Source organism: Gopherus evgoodei, chromosome 2 (assembly GCF_007399415.2).
Source record: "Gopherus evgoodei ecotype Sinaloan lineage chromosome 2, rGopEvg1_v1.p, whole genome shotgun sequence".
NCBI lineage: Eukaryota > Metazoa > Chordata > Testudines > Testudinidae > Gopherus > Gopherus evgoodei.
This window is the reverse complement of record NC_044323.1, coordinates 152,656,282-152,676,845: the sequence shown is the minus strand read 5'-3', so window position 1 is coordinate 152,676,845 and position 20,564 is coordinate 152,656,282. Positions and strand designations below refer to the sequence as shown.

The window sequence follows — 20,564 nt, the reverse complement described above, 5'->3', positions numbered from 1 at the left end:
AAAAAGAAAAAAAAAAGTGTAAAATATTCCAAATGTTCTCTAGGAAAGGATCTATTTGGGGATTTTTTTAGTTTCTTTTGCTCACTTGCAACACTTCCATAGCTATTCTAACTGGATTGAGTTGCCCAGGACTATGATGCAGGATGGGAATCCTTTTAAATGTGTGTCTATGTACTGGCCATTTGACATGTTTTTTTGTTGTTGTTGATAAAACCCAGAGCAAGAAAAGTCAGCTTCATACAAGGGATCTAGGATTTCTGTTTTTTTACAATAGTTACATGCTATTCTGACCACATAGTATCAAGCAAAAATGATTCTTTCCAAGACAAGCTCTGTTTCCCCCAGCTCTTTCTCTTGCTGAAGGAATATGATCCCATATTACTCATTTTCCTGACATTTTGCAAATGTGGAGCTGCTTTCCCCAGATTTTCTCTGGGAAAATCAGGTGTTGTCTGCCTTTTTAAAATCTTGGTTCTCAGCCTGGCATTCTCTTTGCAGCTATCTTTAATGAAATCCAGAGGTGGCTCTCTGACATTCTCTCTGTGGCTGTATATGATAAAACATAAGATTTCAGTCTTGGGCGCCTAATTCAGAGCTAATTCAGTTAAGTGCTGCTCCATTTACCAGCTACACCAGAAAGCATAACTGCTGCAGTAAGTTTCTGGTGGGATTGTGAACAGACAATGATGGTCTGTCTGAAAAACCGTGGGAAATTCCCCGACAGGTGATTATGCTTTCTGGTGATTCCTACTGTATAGCCAGAATGTGCCACAAATGCTTCCAAATACACTGAATACCCTGATTATTCATCACTTTTAACGGGGCATCACCAGAACAGCAGCAACATGGATGGTGGAGTAGGGAACTAGCAGCAAAAGAATGTCAGAACCTGGAAAGGTTCAAGCTGAAGGAATTGTAACAATAATACAAAGCAGTGAGAGGACATGTAGTTTGAAGACTAGCTTTGGATTCTTATCGCAGTGTAGAACGTAAAGGCTTTTCCTTTGCGGAACAGAACACTTCAGTGCAAAGCAAGCAAACAAGGCATCTGCTGTGGGCTGAAACTTGGCTTTGCTCATGGCTGAAAGGGTGCACCTCTGGCAGCCCGGCAGTGAGACCTATCACTGCGCATGGGCACTGGTTCAGGACCACTCCTGAACAACAGAGAGAGACAAATGAAAAACTATGTGGCTGAGGGGGCGGGGGAACTCATCAGAATTTCTTATTTTCAAACCCCAGAAGTGGGTTTCTGGGTTTGTTCAAATCTCAGGCGAAGCTTTGGGCTGGTAATATTGCGTGAACCACCTTTAACCGCTGTGACAAGTTACCCCCCACTCTGAAGTGCCACCTGATGTACCGGGGTACCACTGAGCTCATCTGTTTCACCAGTCGGGGCTCCCTTCCATTGTCCTGCTGAGCCAGGCCCACAAGCCTCCTCCAGTGTGCACACACAGGTAGGGACCCATCTAGCTGCAGAAAGACACAGACTCTGAAATCAGCTCTGCCTGGGAAGACTCAGCACTTAAGTGCACACCCCCTCTGGCATGTAAACCGACAATTGTATGGTTTTGCACGGCACAGAAAACTGTACAGCGTAAGCTCATAAAAATCACACCCTCCTCAGTGTGGAGGAAGATATACATAGCTTCCTTTTTAAGGAGTAAGGAAAATAAGGCAGACACCTGGTCCCTGTGAGCTGGACAACAATTCAGAGGAACAAAGTATTTTATAGTTTTTTTTGTTGTCGTTACTGTGGTTTCCATGGGAATTTCTGCAGATCGTAACTTGTCAATTTAAAGCAACGGAGCAAGACCTAGAGTGAAAACCTGAAGCTCAAATTCATCAGCTGCTCAGGACTTCTTTGTCTGGTATGAGGAGTGCTGCAGGCTGTGAAATATAGAACATCATAAAAATTAGGATAGGATACCTTTGTCATTTTCCTTATAGCCTGTAACCTAAACAATTTAGTAACACAGCTATGACTCAGAAGCAGGAATGCTCCCAGGTCCTTGCTGTTTGCTGCAGCTGAAAATTCATTTCAGACATGGAAAGGATTGTATATCGAAAACAAAAAATGAAAACAAGATACTAACCATATATGACTATACAAATTATGTATGTGAGGTTAAGAAGGCAGCTGTGAAAAAAGGAACTAGAGGCAGAATTATATTATCATCTATATTCCTATTGATTGGTACCCTTGCATAATTTATTTCTCCTCTTTATCTTAATACCCTGCTTGTTCGTTACATTTCAGCTTTATACCCACATAGGATTTATTGGTCTCTACTGCATTCCCAATCTCTTCATATCTCAGCTCTTAAATTTGTTCTGTCAGTGTTGCATATACATTTACCACAGAAAGTTTTAAGAGGGAAAATTAAACTCTCCAAGTGCTGTATGTTACACAGATATCTGAACTCCTATAGGAAAATGGATGTACCCAAAGGACAAATCTTATCCCAGAATCCACTGAGTTCAGTGAGAATCTCGCATGTGCATCTAAAGAACCAAATCGTTTGTCCTTTGCCAAATCTAAGATGCACCATTATTTTTTCTTGAGATCATCATGTGCTTTTGTGGCCAGCTTTTCATATGGGCCTCTAAAACTACACATGCAAATGTTTCTTGTGTGTCCACCAACATTTACAAGTCACATGAGTATGCACACATAAGAATAGTGAGAGACAGTTACCTAGTTTGCAACACAGGGGTTCGCATAGTTTAGAATCCATTTTGAAAATTTGTACCAAGTGTGTATATTGTGCATTATGACATGTTTAATGTTTACAATTGCTTTTCAACGTGATGTGTGGTCACATCTGACACTTCTTCCCTCTTCCCCCAAATCATCTCTGAAGCATGTTGTTTTTTGATGTACCAAATGCTAGCGATGCTGGAAAGGAAGTATTGTATAAATAAAATTAAATTACTGTTTTGTAATTGGCAACAGACATTGTTTTGGGTAATCGGTACCTAGACTCAGACTACAGGTCTTTCACAGTAACAGACATATGCAGTACCCCTCCTCTAAACTTCCACATCCTGTTTGTTCATTTAAAAAATCTAGATTCAATAAAACCCCTGTTAATAGAAAATGTCCTCCACCTGCTGTGCCAAAGAACTCTAGGTATAAACTGATGGGCCAACTCACCAGCCAGTGCATCAGATGCTGTTGGGAGCTTTATTTGAGTTTCAGTCCCTCTCTTCAGGGATCGGTTTATTCCTCAAAACAAAACAATCCAATGCAAGTTAACAAGTTCCTTTTCCCCTGACCCAGGGTCTCCTGCAGATCTCCCTCCCAACTGAGCTGTTTGTTGGCCTTGATCTAAGGACCAGGTGACCTACAGGCTATTACCCAGGACCAGTGCAACCATTTAGGCGACCTAGGCAGTTGCCTAGGGCGCTGACATTTGGGGGGCACCACTTTCTTCAGCAGGGACCGCGGCAGCCGGATCTTCGGCCGCCCCGGTCGCTGCTGGCATTTAGGCGGAGGGAGCTGGGGCAAGGGAGCATGGGGAGGGCTGCCTGCAGCAAGTAAGGCGGGGGGGAGCAGCATGCAGGGGAACTCCCCGCCCCGGCTCATCCCTTCCCCGCCTCCTCCTCGAGCATGCCATGGCCGCTTCACTTCTCCCGTCTCCCAGGCTTGCGGCACCTAAGCTGATTGGTGCTCCAAGCCTGGGAGGCGGGAGAAGTGAAGCAGCCACGGCGTGCTTGTGCGTGGAGCAGGGGTGAGCTGGAGTGGGGGACACCTCAGGGTGGAGAGAGGGAGCTGCCGTGGGGGGGTGCTCCTCAGGGCGGGGTGCACGGGGGGGAGGGCACAAGATGGAAGTTTCGCCTAGGGCGCGAAACATCCTTGCACCGGCCCTGCTATCACCTGATCCCCGGCCTCAGATCCCTCACGTGGGAGGCTGTGGGTTAGTTAGTCACTGGTAGGGCTAAGCCTGCCTGTCTTAAAGGGCCATTCTACCCTGTGATATGAAAAGTGCTTAAGTATCTATCTTCCATGAGAACCCATTATACAATATTTACATTTTCAAAGTTCTTTACAAACATTAACTAACTAACCCCACTAAGGTAGGAACATGCTTATTATCCCCTGGGAATACATGAGGAAACAGAGGCAGTTGAGCCTTCTTGTTCAGGAGAGCACTTAAGCATGTGTTTCTCTCTAAGCACATGCCACTGAAGTCAATGGAATTTAAGCCCCCCCCACTCTCACCCCCCCGCGTTCTGTCCATTTAAAGCATTCTTGCCTTTTTTCCCCTGGCCCAAAGGCCATGCAGCCAGGCATTACTGAATGAGCCAGGACTGGAGAAATGGGGTTCGCCAATCAAACACGAGGCTAGATTTGTCTTGAGTAGGATTCAGCACTAGATCAGTTGTACTGAGCACACTGTAGGAGTGATTTATACTAGGTCTTCTGCCTGGCAACGAACTGAACGCTGTCACACATTATTTCATTGGCTTGTTTGAGCCAGGTTACCTAATCCCTCAAGCAGTGTACATGCAATGCAAGCAAGAGCCTTCCACCACTCTTGAAGGGAGGAAAGCAGCAGACCTCATAAAGCCTTCTAGGGCATATCTTGCTTATATGTGAAGTACTTTGATACTTCTCATAATGATGAAACGTGAGGACTGTTGGAATGATTACTTAATGCTGCTGGGACTTCATCGTGTTTATTAATGATGTGAGGGTACTTAGTCATGGATCCTTGTCTTTTTATTATTTTAAAATCTAAATAAATGCAAACAAATATTATCAGAGGTATTCTATTAAGTCCTAAAGGCCAGCTCAGAGGTGGAAAAATACAATTTTTTTTGTACAACAGAGTACAAAATAATACAGAAATAAGGCTGGTTTCAAAAGGAATTAATTGTATTGTTTTTTATTTGAACTTTGTTGTTAAGGTGTTTATCAAGCTATAAGGTTTGTTTCTCCCCCTCCCCCGCCCTTCCTTTTTCACCTTTTCCCTTCATCCTCCATGTCTCCATTTTACTGCTGAAAAGGGGGTGTAGGGAAAGGAAAAATTGAAAACCAAAAGATTTTTGGTTTGGGGTTCCATTGAAAAAAGGCAAAACTTAAGAAGAATAGACAGAAGTATGTGTAAAGTTTCCACTTTTGAAACAGAGCCATTTGTCAATGAAAAGAATATTTTTTTCCTTTGAAAAATGTCAACCAGCTGTATTATGTTGACTAGTACCTCCCCCGCATGAATGGTCAGTGGGGCCACTTGTGGAGTAAACTAGTACCAAAATTTGGTCTTAGGAATGGCTAGATAGCACCCGTGTGGTGTTTGGCAGGCAGCATATTACAACACCTACCCACCTCTAATCTTGAGTGTCCTTCCTCTGATTCTGCTTTCAGAGCCTTCTTTTGCTTGTTGATTGTGCTCTCAACTGTGTAACTGTTGCTTCTGTCTCTTTCTCTTTTTGTTTCTCCCTTGCAGTTCCATCTGCCTGGCCTTGTTCCTCCAAAGCTGCTCCTTTTCCCCATGCACTGTCAATCTGTCAGCAGGTCAGAAGGACCTGGTTCTCTTCGGTCCCTGGTATCCCAGAAGACTTTGGCATTACTGTTTCTGAGTGACTAATAAGCCCTTCAAAAAAAAACAACAACCCCCAAACAAACCCATAACTATATCTGCACCTTTTGGCAAGCAGGTATTTCTGACGCATTGAGCCTTAATTACAGTGAAATCCTGGATTGTCTATTTTCTTAACATAATTTATCGTATTAGCTGTAGTTTGTTTCTTACAGATATTTCAGTTTAAGGTTGGGGAAACAATTTTGCTGCTGGATTGAGTTGTGGTGCTTGGCCAACATTATCTGGCCTCTCAGAGCTCGCTAGCTTACATGCTGCCTCTCCAATGTCCCGTTCCAGAATGGGGCTGAGCAGTCCCAGTTCCTTGTTAAGGTCTCCACACCTGCAAAGACTTACACATGTGATTGTGGAACTACACATAGTGCATATAGTGAAGCATGTGTATCAGGCTGTGCAGCATCAGGGCTGTTATTGACAAAGAACAGCTGGATCAGTTCTAACACGGTATTTAAATAGTACTGCTCCCAACCTAGTGAATGGCTGGCGATATGCTCAGCCCAACGTTCCAAAAGTATGCATAGCTTGAAACTGAACTTGTGGCCTTAGGGGAGATGTCTACATTGCAGTTAAAAACTCACAGCTGGTCCATGCCAACTGACTTAGGCTCACAGGGCTGTTTAATTGCAGTATAGATGTTCAGGCTTGAGGTGAAGCCCAGGCTCTAGGACTCTGCAAGGTGGTTGGGTCCCAGAACTTGGGGTGCAGCCCAAGTCCCAACAGCTGCATCACAATTAAACAGCCCCACAAACCATGGTCAGTGGTCTAAGGGTGTCTAATTGTAGTGTAGACATACCCAGAGACTGTTTACACACAAATTTGCATCGGTTTTATTGAACTGGTGCAGATCTGTGTAGACACACTTATTTCAGTTTAGCTTAAAACCATTTGTAATTGAAATAAGAGCCCCCACAGGTACATTGGCTTAAAAACAAACCTTAAGTTAAATTGGTGCAAATCTGCATGTGGACAAGCTGTTAGACATAGGATATGTCTACACTACATCTATGACAGAAGCACAGCTATGGTGCTGTAGTGCATTCACTTTTTGCACAGACAGAAGGAGTTTTCCCATTAATGTAATCAATCCACCTCTCTGAGAGGTGGTAGTTTTAGGTTGACAGAAGAATTCTTCCATTGACCTATCCACCTCTACATAGGGGATTAGGTTGGCTCAGGATGCAACATTTTTCACAGCTCAGAGCAACATAGATAGGTTGATCTAATTTTAAGTGAAGTTCAGGCCCTTGACTGTAGGTTTAGGGGGCTAGATTCTCATTTGCAGCATTCTGGCAGTGTAAATGGGTGACATTTTCAGTGAGAAGGGGCATTAAGGTAAATGAGAACAAAAGTCCTCAGAGTCCAGAGTTATGCCTTAATGTAACTTAAAAGTTAGATCAATAAAGCTGTGTCAGTCAGGGGTGGGAAAAATTGCACACCCTTAGTGCTAAAGCTATGTAGACCTACCCCCTGGTGTAAACATGGCTAGGTCAACAGAAGAATGCTTCCATTGACCTGGCTACCATTGCTTGAGGAGGTAGAGTTCCTACATAAAATATCCTCCAAGGTATTTTATCACATTTCTTCTTTCTTTCTTGGCTTCTAGATTTTGAAGAAATCATGTATAGAGATTCTTGCAGCGGAGCCTTCCAGTATATGTGCAGGAGGTAAGTTTAAACCAGTCCTCTGCGTTTACCAGTGCAATTGTCTCTATCCACCAATCCCTGATCCCTAAGGAGCCCAGAGCAACTGAGTTAACGAGTTAATTTCTAAAATATTTTGCTACTTTTGTGGAATTTCACAAAACAAGATTTTTTTTGTCTCAAAATGAAGGAAATTAAAAACAATCATACTCAGTTCTGAAAACAAATCTTTGTTTGATCTAAATTATTATCTTAACTCAAAGCAGCCCATTTTTCATCAAACAGTGCTAACCTTTAAGCAAAAATGCTGTGAAATTTCAAAGCCAGACTACGAAATCAGATCATCTTTGTGAGAAGACAGATTTGGAGGTTTTCAGATTTCACTGTGAATATTTCTTACAATCTGCTTTACTATAAACAGTAAACGCTGGCAAGCAGCAAACCCATCTAGGTTAGCCTCGCATCATATATTGTCAGAGTATAAATCAAGTGTGGGATTTTTTTCAAAGCACTCCGAGTTAGTCTCACCCTGCTCCCATTAAGGTGAATGCTAAAGCTCCCTAGCAGGGGTGGGCCTTGAACACAAGGTTGTACAAAAATTTGCTGGACCCCTTGAGAATGATTGTAAGTGGCCAGTTAAGACACCATACACTTGACTGACACTGAATTGTGCTGATCCCTTTTTCCAGTGCTCATTCTAATACAGTTACGCCATTTACTTTGTGGATTAAAAATCCCTGGGAAGTACTTCTGTGTTCAGCAAAATCCAACTCCAATCTGTTCAATCTTGTATTGAGCTGTGACACTCTGAGTAAGTTTCCCAGACCTGAAGAAGCACTCTGTGTAAGCTCAAAAGCTTGTCTCTCTCACCAATAGAAGTTGCTCCAGTAAAAGTTATTGCCTCACTGCCATGTCTCTTGAATATTATGGGACTGACATGGCTACAACTACACTGCATACAAAATCCAACCCCCTGAGACTGGACCTTGAGAGATGCTCTGAGCATTGTCCAGCTACTCTCTATATGATTCCAGATCCAGCGTTTCCCCATGAATTTTGCAAATTTTGCAGAGTGGATCCCAGTTGTTTAATGCAGAACAGTCCAATAGATAGAGGGGCCAGGACCAAAGCCAAAGTCTGCAGAGCAACACAACAAATCAATGGTGAACTCTGCCAAAAAAAAATTCCATTTCATAATTTTGTAGCCCAAATAGAAAAGCCAGTTGTAATAAGTTCTTTTATATTTTCAGTTCAGAAGCATCTGTTTGATTCATCCTTCTTGAGTTTCCCACTATTGGAGTGACTGGGCATCTGCATTGCTAGCAATGAATTGATACTAAGTTATATTTAATAAAGAAATGATCATGTTTTAATAGCAAAGTCAAGGTCCTGAAAAGAAAATGCAGATAACTTTCGCATTCAGTCATCCTTACTGTCATTTTTGGTTTTAGTTAATGCTAAGACTTTGTTGATCTGAGTTTGTTTGTCTAAGGCTTATTGTTTTGCTATATGCCTCCCGCCCTTCTGTCCATTTAAAGCATTCTTGCTGAAAATCTGGACTGCATCAGTAATGACCTCTTTGACTATTCAGCCAAAATGACTACAGAGCAATTTTAAAAATGCTGTTCAAATGCTATACAGGAAACTCTCTATTCAACACTGAAATGCAGTTGAATCTGGGCTGGACACTACAGGCACTTTGGCAGAGCATAGTAACAATGTATAAAAGTTTTGGGAAAGAAGTGAAGAAGAGTACTAGGTCTCACTTTATATTCCATTCATACATAGTTTATGAAAGGTTAATAAATACTTAACAGATGATTTATTAACTGGTTCATCAATTGCAATAGATGGTTATAGTGTCCATAAATTACTTATATTCATGGTTTATAATCTGCAACACCTTTTTTGTGCTCAGAACTATCTACACCACTACATCTATAAATCATGTCACTAACATGCTTGTAACATCTATTAGCCACAGGCAATCCATTTACAAATGGAGCAGCCTTAATGTGACTGAATACTGTATCCAATTGAAACAGCAGAAGGAAAATATAGGAAGACATTATGTAATGACTCAAGTTAGAAATTGGCCAAGCTGCCACAGGGGGAGTGATGTTAACCCTAAAAACTGCCAAGGGACTTTTTACTGAGCGTGGTTACTCATCCAAGTCCGCAGTGTTAATGCCTTTTTGGAAAGAGAGCATCTTGCACAGTGTGGTGCCTTTTAACACATGCTGGGTACCAATTGAATAATAACACAATGTGCCAGAAATGCTAATTTGAGGAGCAAGTTGTTATTGCTTGGTGGGTGAAATGGGGCCCAAAATCCTAAAGTCTGGGTTCAGACAAAACCTGTATTGAGTTCAAAGTGCAGTGGGAGTTTTCCCCAGAGTGAGGATTTCAAGCCTGAGCTCACAGCTAGTAAAAATGCAAAGAATTATATAAATCTTAATTGAATTAGTTCCTCTGAGAATTACAAAGGGATGAATTATGGCAGCTATAGCTCACAATCTGTGTGAGAGAGGGCACTATTGCCCCTAGTGTGCTTATGTAGAGCATGGCTGTAATTTGGTTGCAAGCCTGGGAAATGCAAAGTGGGGGCCCAGAAAGGATCTAGACTGGATCGGGCTGTGATCCTCACACTCTGTACTTATTAGAATGATGTCACTGTGAGGAGGGCTGGCTACACCTTCTTGTCCTCTCTCTGGTACCTGGAGGATTATGATTTAGGACATGTCTACACTGCAGTCAGGAGACACACTCAAGGTAGTCAGATGAAAGCTAGCTCAAGTAACAGTAGTGATGCTGTGGCAGGATGGACGGCTGCAAGGACTAGCCCCGGCTGCCTGGGAACATATGTGAGAACCTCTGCCCATCCTGCCTTGGCTTCACTGCTGTTGTTACTTGAGCTAGTTTTGATCTAGTTATCAAAGCTAGCTCGGGTATGCCTACGTGTGCTCTAGCTGCAGGGTAGACATTACTCTTATACTGGCACACTGGCTCAAACACTGTGGTTTGAGCACTGTATCTTGTGGTGTTCAGTGATCATGCAATACTGAAGGTGCTTGCAAGAGCTCTGCTTTATTCTGTGTCTGCTTCCAACAGCCTGTGCCTAAGAAGAGCTTCACAGTGTCACTCCCAGACATTCAGTCTGGGAAGCCCAGCCCTTAAAGGCACAGTCCCTAATACCACACACCTCACCCCTATCCTAGCCTAGGTCAGTTAGCAGCAGCAACGCCCCATTCTGAAAAGTTAGTCTCCATACTTGTTGGTTTTGTGTAAATATAGAAATGTGATAGTCATCACTGGGCTTGTTAATTACAGTTCCAGACTGGATACATTATCACAATGGTTTTTGTACTCTTCGGTACTTGTAATCCCATCCCATATTATTTCAATAATTGTGCCTAACGTTTTTACATCCTCCACCCTCCAGAGCTTAGCATTGCTCCCTTTGTTCTTCTTGAATGAGCTTGGACAATTCAAAGTGGGATTAAAAGGCAGCCTGCTTGGATAGATGTGCTGGGATTGTTTGCAGCTGACTTCTTCCTAGCTATAAGAAAATGAGACCTGGAACACAGCCCAGATTCCAGAGCGAATATGCTATCCTGACAGCTATGGTGCAGGAGTCCCTCAGGGCAATTAGATAAGGTGGCTTCACTTTTGTAATGTGCAAGGAACAGCTTTGAATCGGCAGAAATTTGGATCAGTTTTGCTGCTTAAGAAGTTTAAATGGCACAGAGGAGTCTTAATACAGAGCTTGGGTTATGATACACTGTCTGCTCCTGCATCTTCTCGGAGATAAAAGTGTAAATGTTTTGTCTAGGTGAGCCACAGGCTATGTCTACACTATGGACTTTGCAGTGCCACAGCTGCGTCACTGTAAGGTTGCCTTCTCTGATGAGATAACTGCTCTTTGTCGACTTGAGAGAGCTCTCCCACCAACATAATTATACCACCCTGAGTGAGTGGCGGTAGCTGTGTCTCCCACTGATGTAGCGATGTCCACTCCAGCGCTTTTGTCAGTGAATCTTAAGTCGATCAGAGGGGTGTTTTTTCACACTCCTGTCCAACACAAGTTTTGCCGACAAAAGTGCTGGTGTAGATAAAGCCACATGCATGATGTCAGTGGGAGCTGAGTATCAATCTCCCCCTATTATTACTGCAGATGTCAGCTCAGCTGCAAAACTCCTCTTGATTTGATTTTTCTCCAGCTTGGGGCTCCAAGGGTTGTCCCTGTGTTAAAATGATTCTTTTGTTCTGGGACCTGATTGCCTTCTATGATCAGATAACTGGCTCTGTGGATATGTGGAAAGTGGTGGATGTGATATACCTTGACTTTAGCAAAGCTTTTAATATGATATCCCCCAGTATTCTTGCCAGCAAGTTAAAAAAGTATGGATTGGATGAATGGACTATAAGGTGGATAGGAAGCTGGCTAGATCATCAGGCTCAACAGGTAGGTAGTGGTCAATGGCTCCATGTCTAGTTGGCAGCCGGTATCAAGCGGAGTGCCTCAAGGGTCAGTCCTGGGGCTGTTTTTATTCAATGTCTTCATTAATGATCTGGATGATGGGATGGATTGCACCCTCAGCAAGTTCACAGATGACACTAACCTGGGGGAAAGGTAGATACACTGGAGGGTAGAGACAGGGTCCAGAGTGACCCTAAACAAATTGGATGATTGGGCCAAAAGAAATCTGATGAGGTTCAACAAGGACAAATGGAGAGTCCTGAACTTAGGACAGAAGAATCCCATGGACTGCTACAGGCTGGGGACCAACTGTCTAAGAGGCAGTTCTGTAGAAAAGGACCTGGAGATTACAGCAGACAAAAAGTCTGGATATGTGTCAACAGTTGCCAAGAATGCTAATGGCATATTGAGCTGCATTAGTAGGAGCATTGCCAGCAGATCAAGGGAAGTGATTATTCCCCTCTATTCAGCACTGGTGAGACCACACCTGGAGTATTGTGTCCAGTTTTGGGCCCCATGCTACAGAAAGAATGTGAACAAATAGGAGAGAGTCCAGTGGAGGGCAACGAAAATGATTAGGGGGCTGAGGCACATGACTTATGAGGAGAGGCTGAGGGAACTGGGGTTATTTAGTCTGCAGAAGAGAAGCATGAGGGGGGATTTGATAGCAGCCTTCAATTACCTGAAGGAGGATTCCAAAGAGGATGGAACTTGGCTATTCTCAGTGGTGGCAGATGACAGAACAAGGAGAAGTGGCCTCAAGTTGCAGTGGGAGAGGTTTAGGTTAGATATTAGGAAAAACCATTTCACTAGGAGAGTGATGAAACACTGGAATGGGTTACCTAAGGAGGTGGTGGACTCTCCATCCTTAGAGGTTTTTAAGGCCTGGCTTGACAAAGCCCTGGCTAGGATGATTTAGTTGGGAATTGGTCCTGCTTTGAGCAGGGGGTTGGACTAGATGACCTCCTGAGGTCCCTTCCAACCCTGATATTCTATGTCATAATACAGCATGGCATTGCTCAGTTGTGACACACAAAGGTTACAGAGCACAGATTGTTCTATTACTCTCTACCTCATGTGATACAGCAGGGCCAGAGGGCAGCAGGAGAGTGATTGATGGGAGGTATATAAACCCCAGGATGACCAGAGCCTTATTCCCTGTAGACTAAGGAAAGGTTACTACAGGTTAATTAGAGCACCTGGAGCCAATTAAGGCCCCACCTGAGACCTAATAAAAACCTCTGCTTCAGTGAGACAGGCAGATGGAAGGAGAGCTGACTGTAGTTTGGAGGTGTTGATCAAAGGATTAGAATACCAAGCGAAGGGAGCCCCCACCCAAACAGGGCAGAGGGACTCCCCCAGCATAGAGAACCAAGAGAAACCCTGCCCAGGAGGAAGAGGATAAGAAACCTGTGAAGCCGAAGGGGCTTGGACCTGAGTAGGGGGGTGAAGGGTCCCTTCCCTGGTCTCCTTCTCTCCCCCTGCAGGGCACTTGAGGAGCCCAAGACAAGGGCTAACCCTAACTCTGACCCACCACACCAAGGAAAAGCACGGACTCACCACAATAGCATTGGCCATTTGCCACACTCAGCTACAAAAGTAGCTTTGCTGCCCATAGCCATAGGTCATATGGAGCTGCAGAACTTCCTGACTCCACCAAGAGGTTTCTGGGAGCATGGACAAGGGTAACCCTTGTTGCATATCCTTTGTGTGCAGGAATGTCATCAGTCTTTCCCATCATTGCTATTGTTGGTTCAGCTCCAGTTGCAGCAACACTGGAAGTAAGATTGTAGCTAGGAATCCAGGAGTCTGCTGGTGCTTTAACCACACATTATCTAACCATGCTTACTCAAAGCAAGTCTCTGCTCACTGTGATACTTAAAATGTCTAAGCTAGCACTCCCCTTGCTGCTACCCACCAATAGAGATGGGGTAGTATCCAGCAGTAGAAAGAACATCAGCAAGGCCTTGAGGAACACCAGGGCTGTGATTGTGACTAGCATGCCGAATCCAAGCATGCTAGATTTCCCCACTGGTGCAGGACTAGACACAGTCTAGCTAAGCATTTGTGTCCATCTTGCAAGCTAGTATTGTAGAGTGTGGAACAGACACATGGGGACTGCGACAGTTTGGCAGATTTCTAGGGAAATGGTCAAAATTTGCCATAGGGGAAGTTTTCCTTCCTCTGAAAAATACGGTTTCATCAAAACCAAATTTTCCACAGGGAAATGTCAACTCAGGTGAAAACTTTTTATTTTTCCTGCAGAAGATGTTGAAATGAAAATTTTTGTTTCAAGTCCACTTAAAATGTTTCATTTCAAGTTTTTGGTTTAAAAACCCCAAAATATATTAAGTTGAAACAGAACAAAAAAAAATTCATTGTTTTGAAATGTCAATTCAAAATGAAAATTATTATTATTTTTTTTTAATCAATTTGAAACTTGCCAGAGGAAAACTGAGACCTTGGACTGAAAAATTTCAAACCAAGGCCTGGTCTGCATTACAGGGTAAGGTCGATGTAGGCTGCCTTGCATTGTCCTAGCTGTGGAAGTGTCTTCATTTAAATTTGGCTCCCAATGATGTAACTGCCTCTCTGTGCCAGTTTAGTAACACCACCTTCATGAGCAGCATAGAGTCACGACTGATGTAGTGAGGTCGATGCAGCATCAGTGTAGACACTGCATTGCTTACATCGATTGATACTGGCTTTCGGGAGCCATCCCACAACGCTCCACACTGCCAGTATAATCGATGGAAGCATTCCTGGTGAGGACATGCACTGCTGACAGAAGGAGCAAAGTGTAGACACGCATAAATGATATAACTACTGCGGCGGCTGTATGCTGACATAAGTTAGGTTGACTTAATTTTGGAGTGTAGACAAGGCCCAGGACTTTTCGTTAGAAATTTCTTTCAGGAAGAAATTGTCTGTTGTCTGACCAGCTCTAACTAGTCCTCATTATTACTGATGCGAGGCAAATAATCCATTTAATCTTTGCCTTAGAATCGTTCCAAGTCGTGGTGAGAGGGAATGGTTTCCGACATGCCCGGAACGTCGATCGAGTGCTCTGCAGCTTCAGGATCAATGAAACGGTTACTATCAGTGAGTAGTTTGTTATTATACCTTCACTAGTGGCTGTTTTCCTCCAAAAGACTTTGACAGTTTAGTTTCTCTGGGGGTTATTGACCTGAGAGGGAGAGCTCTTCAATGTAGGATGTTGCAGCTCAGGGCTAGTGCCTGTGTTGCAGTGAACTGAAAGAAAACCTCTCCCTGGGCATGGCTTAGTCAGATATGAATGAGCAGGGAGGTGCACACCAATGAGGGACTAACACAGTTTGGTGGACAGGCAGTGTGAATGCAGAGTGCTGTATCCCAAATAAAAACACATCTAAGTTTTCCTGGCAACTACGGCAGCCTTTGCTGCATCTTGCATGGGTGGAACAGAGCTGGCCCTAAGAGGATTTTGTAGCTAATAGCTAAGAACTGCATAAATTGGCTCCAGATGCACTGAATAGTTCAGCACTCTTTTCACTGCTGCTATGTTCAATATGGGCAAAAGACAAGGCGGCCTATTCTGTTGGTTTAAAAGTTAAACAGATTATGCCAAGCAGTAAAACTTGAAAGACAGTCATCCTTCCTCCCAACCCCAGACCTCTTTCAGGAAAATGGAAATAGGACCCTTATCCATCCCTGGGCTCACAAGAAAGATTTGATCCACTTTTAGAAGTTCCATCGGTAAGAGATGACATTCATGTCACATGATAAACCCAGTGTTTTGCCTGTATTAGACCTGTGACAGTGAGTATATGAATGGAGACACTTGAATTGTGGGGCAGGGGGAGAGATATCCTTCGTATATATATGAGGGTTCCTGTGTAGATATTGTGGGAAGGGTGAGTCTAGAGTGGATCTGTTTCTCCTCTTGCTTTTTATTATTTGTATGCCTAGGAGCCCTAGTCATAGATCTGGACCCCATTGTGTGAGGCACTACACAAACACAGAACACAAAGACAATCCCAGCCCCAAAGAGTTAACAGTCTTTGAGACCTGCCTTATACCAGTAAAACTCCATTGGCCTCAGTGGTGTGACTCTTACTGTATACTAGTAGAAGAGAGAGTTAGGCCCAGTGTGTAGCAAGCAGTTAGTGCTTTGGGCTTCACCTGGATGAAAGGAGCTGTTGAGTCATAGATATTTTTATTTTCTGTCTGCTCTGGTATTCCTGTGAGTCAGCTAGGGTTTGAGAACCATTTCTAACACCATAAGAGAGGGGAGAATTCATCTTGCACAATGTGAAACCAATGCAAAAGCTGATAGATTGAGAACAGGGCTTGACCCTTCAAAGAATAAGAATTTTTTCTCTTACAATACATCAAAGTCAAATGGCCGAGCACTGGACTTGCTCACTCTTGTTTGACAAAGCTGCATCAAGCTGGACAGCTTTCCTGACAGCAGAGATTTCCTGATCCTTGTAATAGCCCAAGTGTTGATGATGGCACTGAACAGTGTTGAGCTAATTGGCTGATTCAAAGGAAATTAAAACCAAGTGCTTGCACACAGAACTCATCTGAGCACGTTGAAGGTCCCAGTTCTCCCTTTGGGTGTCTGTGTAATTTGCTAGTTAAAACCTAAGAGCATCTTACCGTGGCTGTCTGCCTTGCAAAGAATGAGGAGAAGAGGTCAGAACAGGTATGCTTGTGAGTCTGAGACTTAAGGAGTGTAACTTGTGTCTACTGGTCTGCCAGACATTCCTAGAAGGCAAAGTTCCTAGTTCTTCCAGTGTTCTATTGCTTGGTTATAAGCAGGATATCTGGTTGGTCATAGGTTAACTGTTTCCAACCTGGATTTCTTTTCTCTGAGACAGTAGGAAGGGAAGTAGTAGGGCTCAGGTGAGCACTGTCAGTGGGAAAGCTGGAACAGTGAGGTGGGGAAGGAGACGCAAGCAAAATCACTCACAGGGTGAGTGGGGCTCATTGAAGAGGTGGCTGGTCACCAGATATCAGCATCAGTTGTGCCAACAGGCCAGCGATGGGAGCTGCAGCTGCATACTGGGTGCAACAGGGGAGAGGTGGGTTTCAAGAGGAAGAATTGCAGAGCCAGCTCTCAGATTCTTGCTTTCCGTTATGAACCCTCAAAAGAAAACTGACACATCAGAAAATCCTGAGCTCTGGATCAAGGCCACATGAAAGCACTGAGCCTGGTTTGGCTTCTACCCCAATGATGCGGCTGAGCCACAAAGTGTCCTGCTCAGATCTGGAGTGCTCCAAAGCTCAGTGGAGTTCAGATCAAGGGTTTGGTTTGGGCCCCTCTCTGTTATGAAGTCTCACATAGCTCTGCTCTATAGCTGTAAAGGAAATTACTTTTTTTTACCATTCAAATTTAAAGGGAAATGGATCTTTGGTTTCATTTTTTTCTGAAAATTTTCTGTTTGGGTTTTTATTTAAATTTTTTTTAAAAAGTCAATATAAAGGCAAAAAAAATCAGGTTTTGGTTGCTGAAAACTGAAAATTATTTTAGCTTTCTGGTTTTTGCTTTCAATGAAAATATGAACATTTTCTGCAAAAACAGGATTCTCTCTATGTGAAAATTTCCATTTTGTCAAAAAATGTTGGTGTGAAAATTTTGACACTCTCTCATCTATTCCAAGGCCTCATTCCTGAGCATCCTCTGGGTCTGAGAGCCTTTTCGGAGGCCCAAGGCCTCACAGCCCTTTGACTTATAGAAGAATAGTCATGTGAGCATGTTCAGCGGCATTCTAATTTTGGGACCACACAAGGAGAGGATTCGCGAAGCACGTGTGTGTGACGGGTGGGAGAGATTAAGGATTGGACTAGCTGTTAAATTATACTCTAATGCCATTGGTGGCTCCACAGAATCATATGAAATATTGTGAAAGAAGCACAGCAATGTTCTTACAATGCAGCTGTTTTATTGTAAACCCTACCTATGCTTGAAGAGCTACAGCTCTGAATGGAAGCAATGTTTACTAAAAAGTCTTGGCTGAGAAACCTGAAGGCAGTTGAGGCTCTGCAGAAGAGGTCTGATTTATATTTGTTCTCCTGTTTGCAAGCCATGCTAGTGGTTGTTGGGGTATGAGAAGTCTTCTGGGCATGGTGGTCAACAGAGAGGGGACATTGCTTAAAACCCACAAAGCAGACAACGTACATACAACTGCAACTTTATTTGTATGTCTTGGGCACAGTGAAGAACCAGGCCCTCTGTATCTGAATCTGTCCATCAGTGACTTCCTTAATATCTCTGGAAGAGCTGAGAGTAAGACTTGGGTCATCTGACTCCTACCCCTGGGCCTTGATGAAACTTGCAAGCATTTAACTGAGCTAGAAGAACAGTGAAAGTGACAGCAGACTTGCATGACAATGAGTTGGTGCCTAGCTGCTTTCTTGAAAGCTAAATTCCAGTACAGAATGTGCTATAAATGAGATAAAATTAGAGCAGTGATGTGATAATTTTCGAGTCATTTTGATATAACAACACATTGCATGGGGTTAGAGGCAGCCCCTTCTGTAGTACCTTTTCATCTGTGGATCCCCAAATCACTCTACAAACAACGTAAGAGAAGAAAATCACTAAATCCATTGGTTAAATGCATCTGTTTTGGAGGTAGAAGGTGAGCAGCCAGGATAACAGTATGCTTGCACCCCAACACTACACGACAGAAAGTGAAGAATAATTTGTCCAGTGTAAATTACAGGGACAATTACAGGTGGACTGAGTATAATTGCCCATCTGGATTCTGGCAAGATCATTGCAGCAGACAACCTGTTCTTGCAAGCACGTGCTATTTAATCATTGCTGACCATGAGCAATCAGGCCCTGCTACATACATAGAAAGCAGGCAGGGCAGCCATAATCTAAACAGATAGTTTCAGAATTAGAACTTGGAGGGGGATGAGGGAGGATGGGTCAATGGTTGTGTTGCTACCCTGGGATTTGGGAGACCTGGATTTTATTCCCTGCTTCACCAAAGACTTCTTTTGTAACCTTTGTCAAGTCACTTAGTCTCTCCATGCCTCAGTTCCAGCTCTTAGGTTCTCAGACCCTGGAGTAATGGGCATTTTCCTGTTGACCTAAAGTGATGTAGGGACAAGTTCCAACCTCCATGCCTCCCACTGATTGCAACAGAATTTGCACAAACAGCGTCCAGGAAGAAAACATGTAGTCTTCAGTGTACAAGAGAAGTCAAACGGCACAAGTGAGTGTAGGGGGAAATGTGCCTTCCTGAAAGGAGATGTGGTAACTAAAAACACAGCAGTTTAGGGACAAGAAGGACACCTGGGATGTTGTACTCCACTCCATATGTTTTTAGAAATTGATACATTTCTTTATTTTCTTGCTTTATTTAATGGAAGTTGCTGGATCCCCATCCCACCCTACGTATCTGTGTGCATCACCATCACAAAGCAAACAATGAACTGGCATGTGGGCATTAGAGGGGTAATCCAGTAATGAGGCTGCCAGAAAACAAGGAAAAGGAGCAAATCCTTGCTAATTTTTATTATTCTCTATTTAGGGAGCCTCTCTGGGACTGTAGGTGTTGTTTTTTATTTTTTGTGTGATGGGCAGGAAGAAAATATGGAGTTTTGAAGAGATAGATGCAAAATGAAGAGCCTGATCTGAAGCCTAGAGCTGATTGGGGATTTTCTGACAAAAGATTTTTAAAATGCCAATTTGTCAAAACCGGAACTGTTTACAGGAAGGGGCCAGTTTTAACTATAAGCTCCTGATTCAAACACATTTTGAAAAAGAAAATAAATTTTGAAATTGCTGGAATGTCCTGGTTTGACATTCTCAAAATGGAAAGTTTAGTTTTTCAGTTCAAAATAACTTTGTTTTGAAATTTTAGTGAAATTATACTTTTTTAAAAAAAAATTAAAAGGTTGACATTGAAATAAAATGTTTCAAAAGTATCAAAATGAAATTTTCAATTGACTCTATCAGAAATATTTTCAGGGTTATTGTTTCACAAAACTTTTTGAGTTTTTGATTTTTCATCATGATCCAGGACAGCAAAACCTTTTGAAATTTCCCGAGGGACAATCAGATCCATTGTTCACCTCAGTAAGCTCTGGATCAACCCTGAGTAAACCAGTTTAATAAGGAAAACTCAAGTGAAACTGTGAACTGATTTGTGATATTGGCAAGAGCATGAGGCAGTTTTGTAATCTTCCGCTTCTTGCTTGCATATATATACCTACCCCTGGAAAATCCACTACATGCATCCGACAAAGTGGGTATTCACCCACGAAAGCTCATGCTCCAATATGTCTGTTAGTTGATAAGGTGCCACAGGACCCTTTGCTGCTTTTACAGATCCAGACTAACACAGCTACTCCTCTGATATTTTGTAATCTTGTTCTTCCCTCTCTTCCCATGGCTGAGGGGACAAAATCCTTGTTGTGTTGTAGATTCCGAACACTTAACAGTGCTAGGTCTGCCCTGAGAGTTTGGGGTGTTCATACCCTGTGTCCAATTCCAAGTTTTATAGCTTGATCCCATCTTTAGTCAGTAAGTGTGATGGCCAGAATCAAGAAAATCCAGAATAACTATGGGCAGAAGTGTGTGTGTGTGTGAAGGGGGCGGAGGGGAGAAAACTTTTAAGTGTCAAAACTGAAAATCCAGATGCTATCTATTTTATATGAGCCGTTTCATCTATCCCTAGTTAACAATAGCATTACCAGTTCCACTCCATCTAGTTTTCACAATGCAGCAGTACAGTGAATCTGCTTTGCTAGTTTCCATAAGAACAAGGAGCAGCTGGGCATTGATTGTGCAGAGCTATGGGAACGTGGCTCCACTAAGTGACTAATGAGGAAGATTCAGTA

At 43.0% G+C, this 20,564-nt stretch overlaps 1 protein-coding gene across 2 annotated transcripts in view; it reads left to right on the top strand.

Annotated features, from left to right (window-relative positions):
- ANTXR1 (ANTXR cell adhesion molecule 1) overlaps positions 1–20,564 on the top strand; it is a 194,068-nt gene that overhangs the window by 34,229 nt on the left and 139,275 nt on the right. For both annotated transcript variants that reach the window (XM_030551979.1, XM_030551980.1), the window contains exons 9-10: positions 7,207–7,267; positions 14,727–14,825. In XM_030551979.1, coding sequence (XP_030407839.1) covers positions 7,207–7,267; positions 14,727–14,825 — 160 coding nt within the window. The remainder of the gene's footprint in view (positions 1–7,206; positions 7,268–14,726; positions 14,826–20,564) is intronic.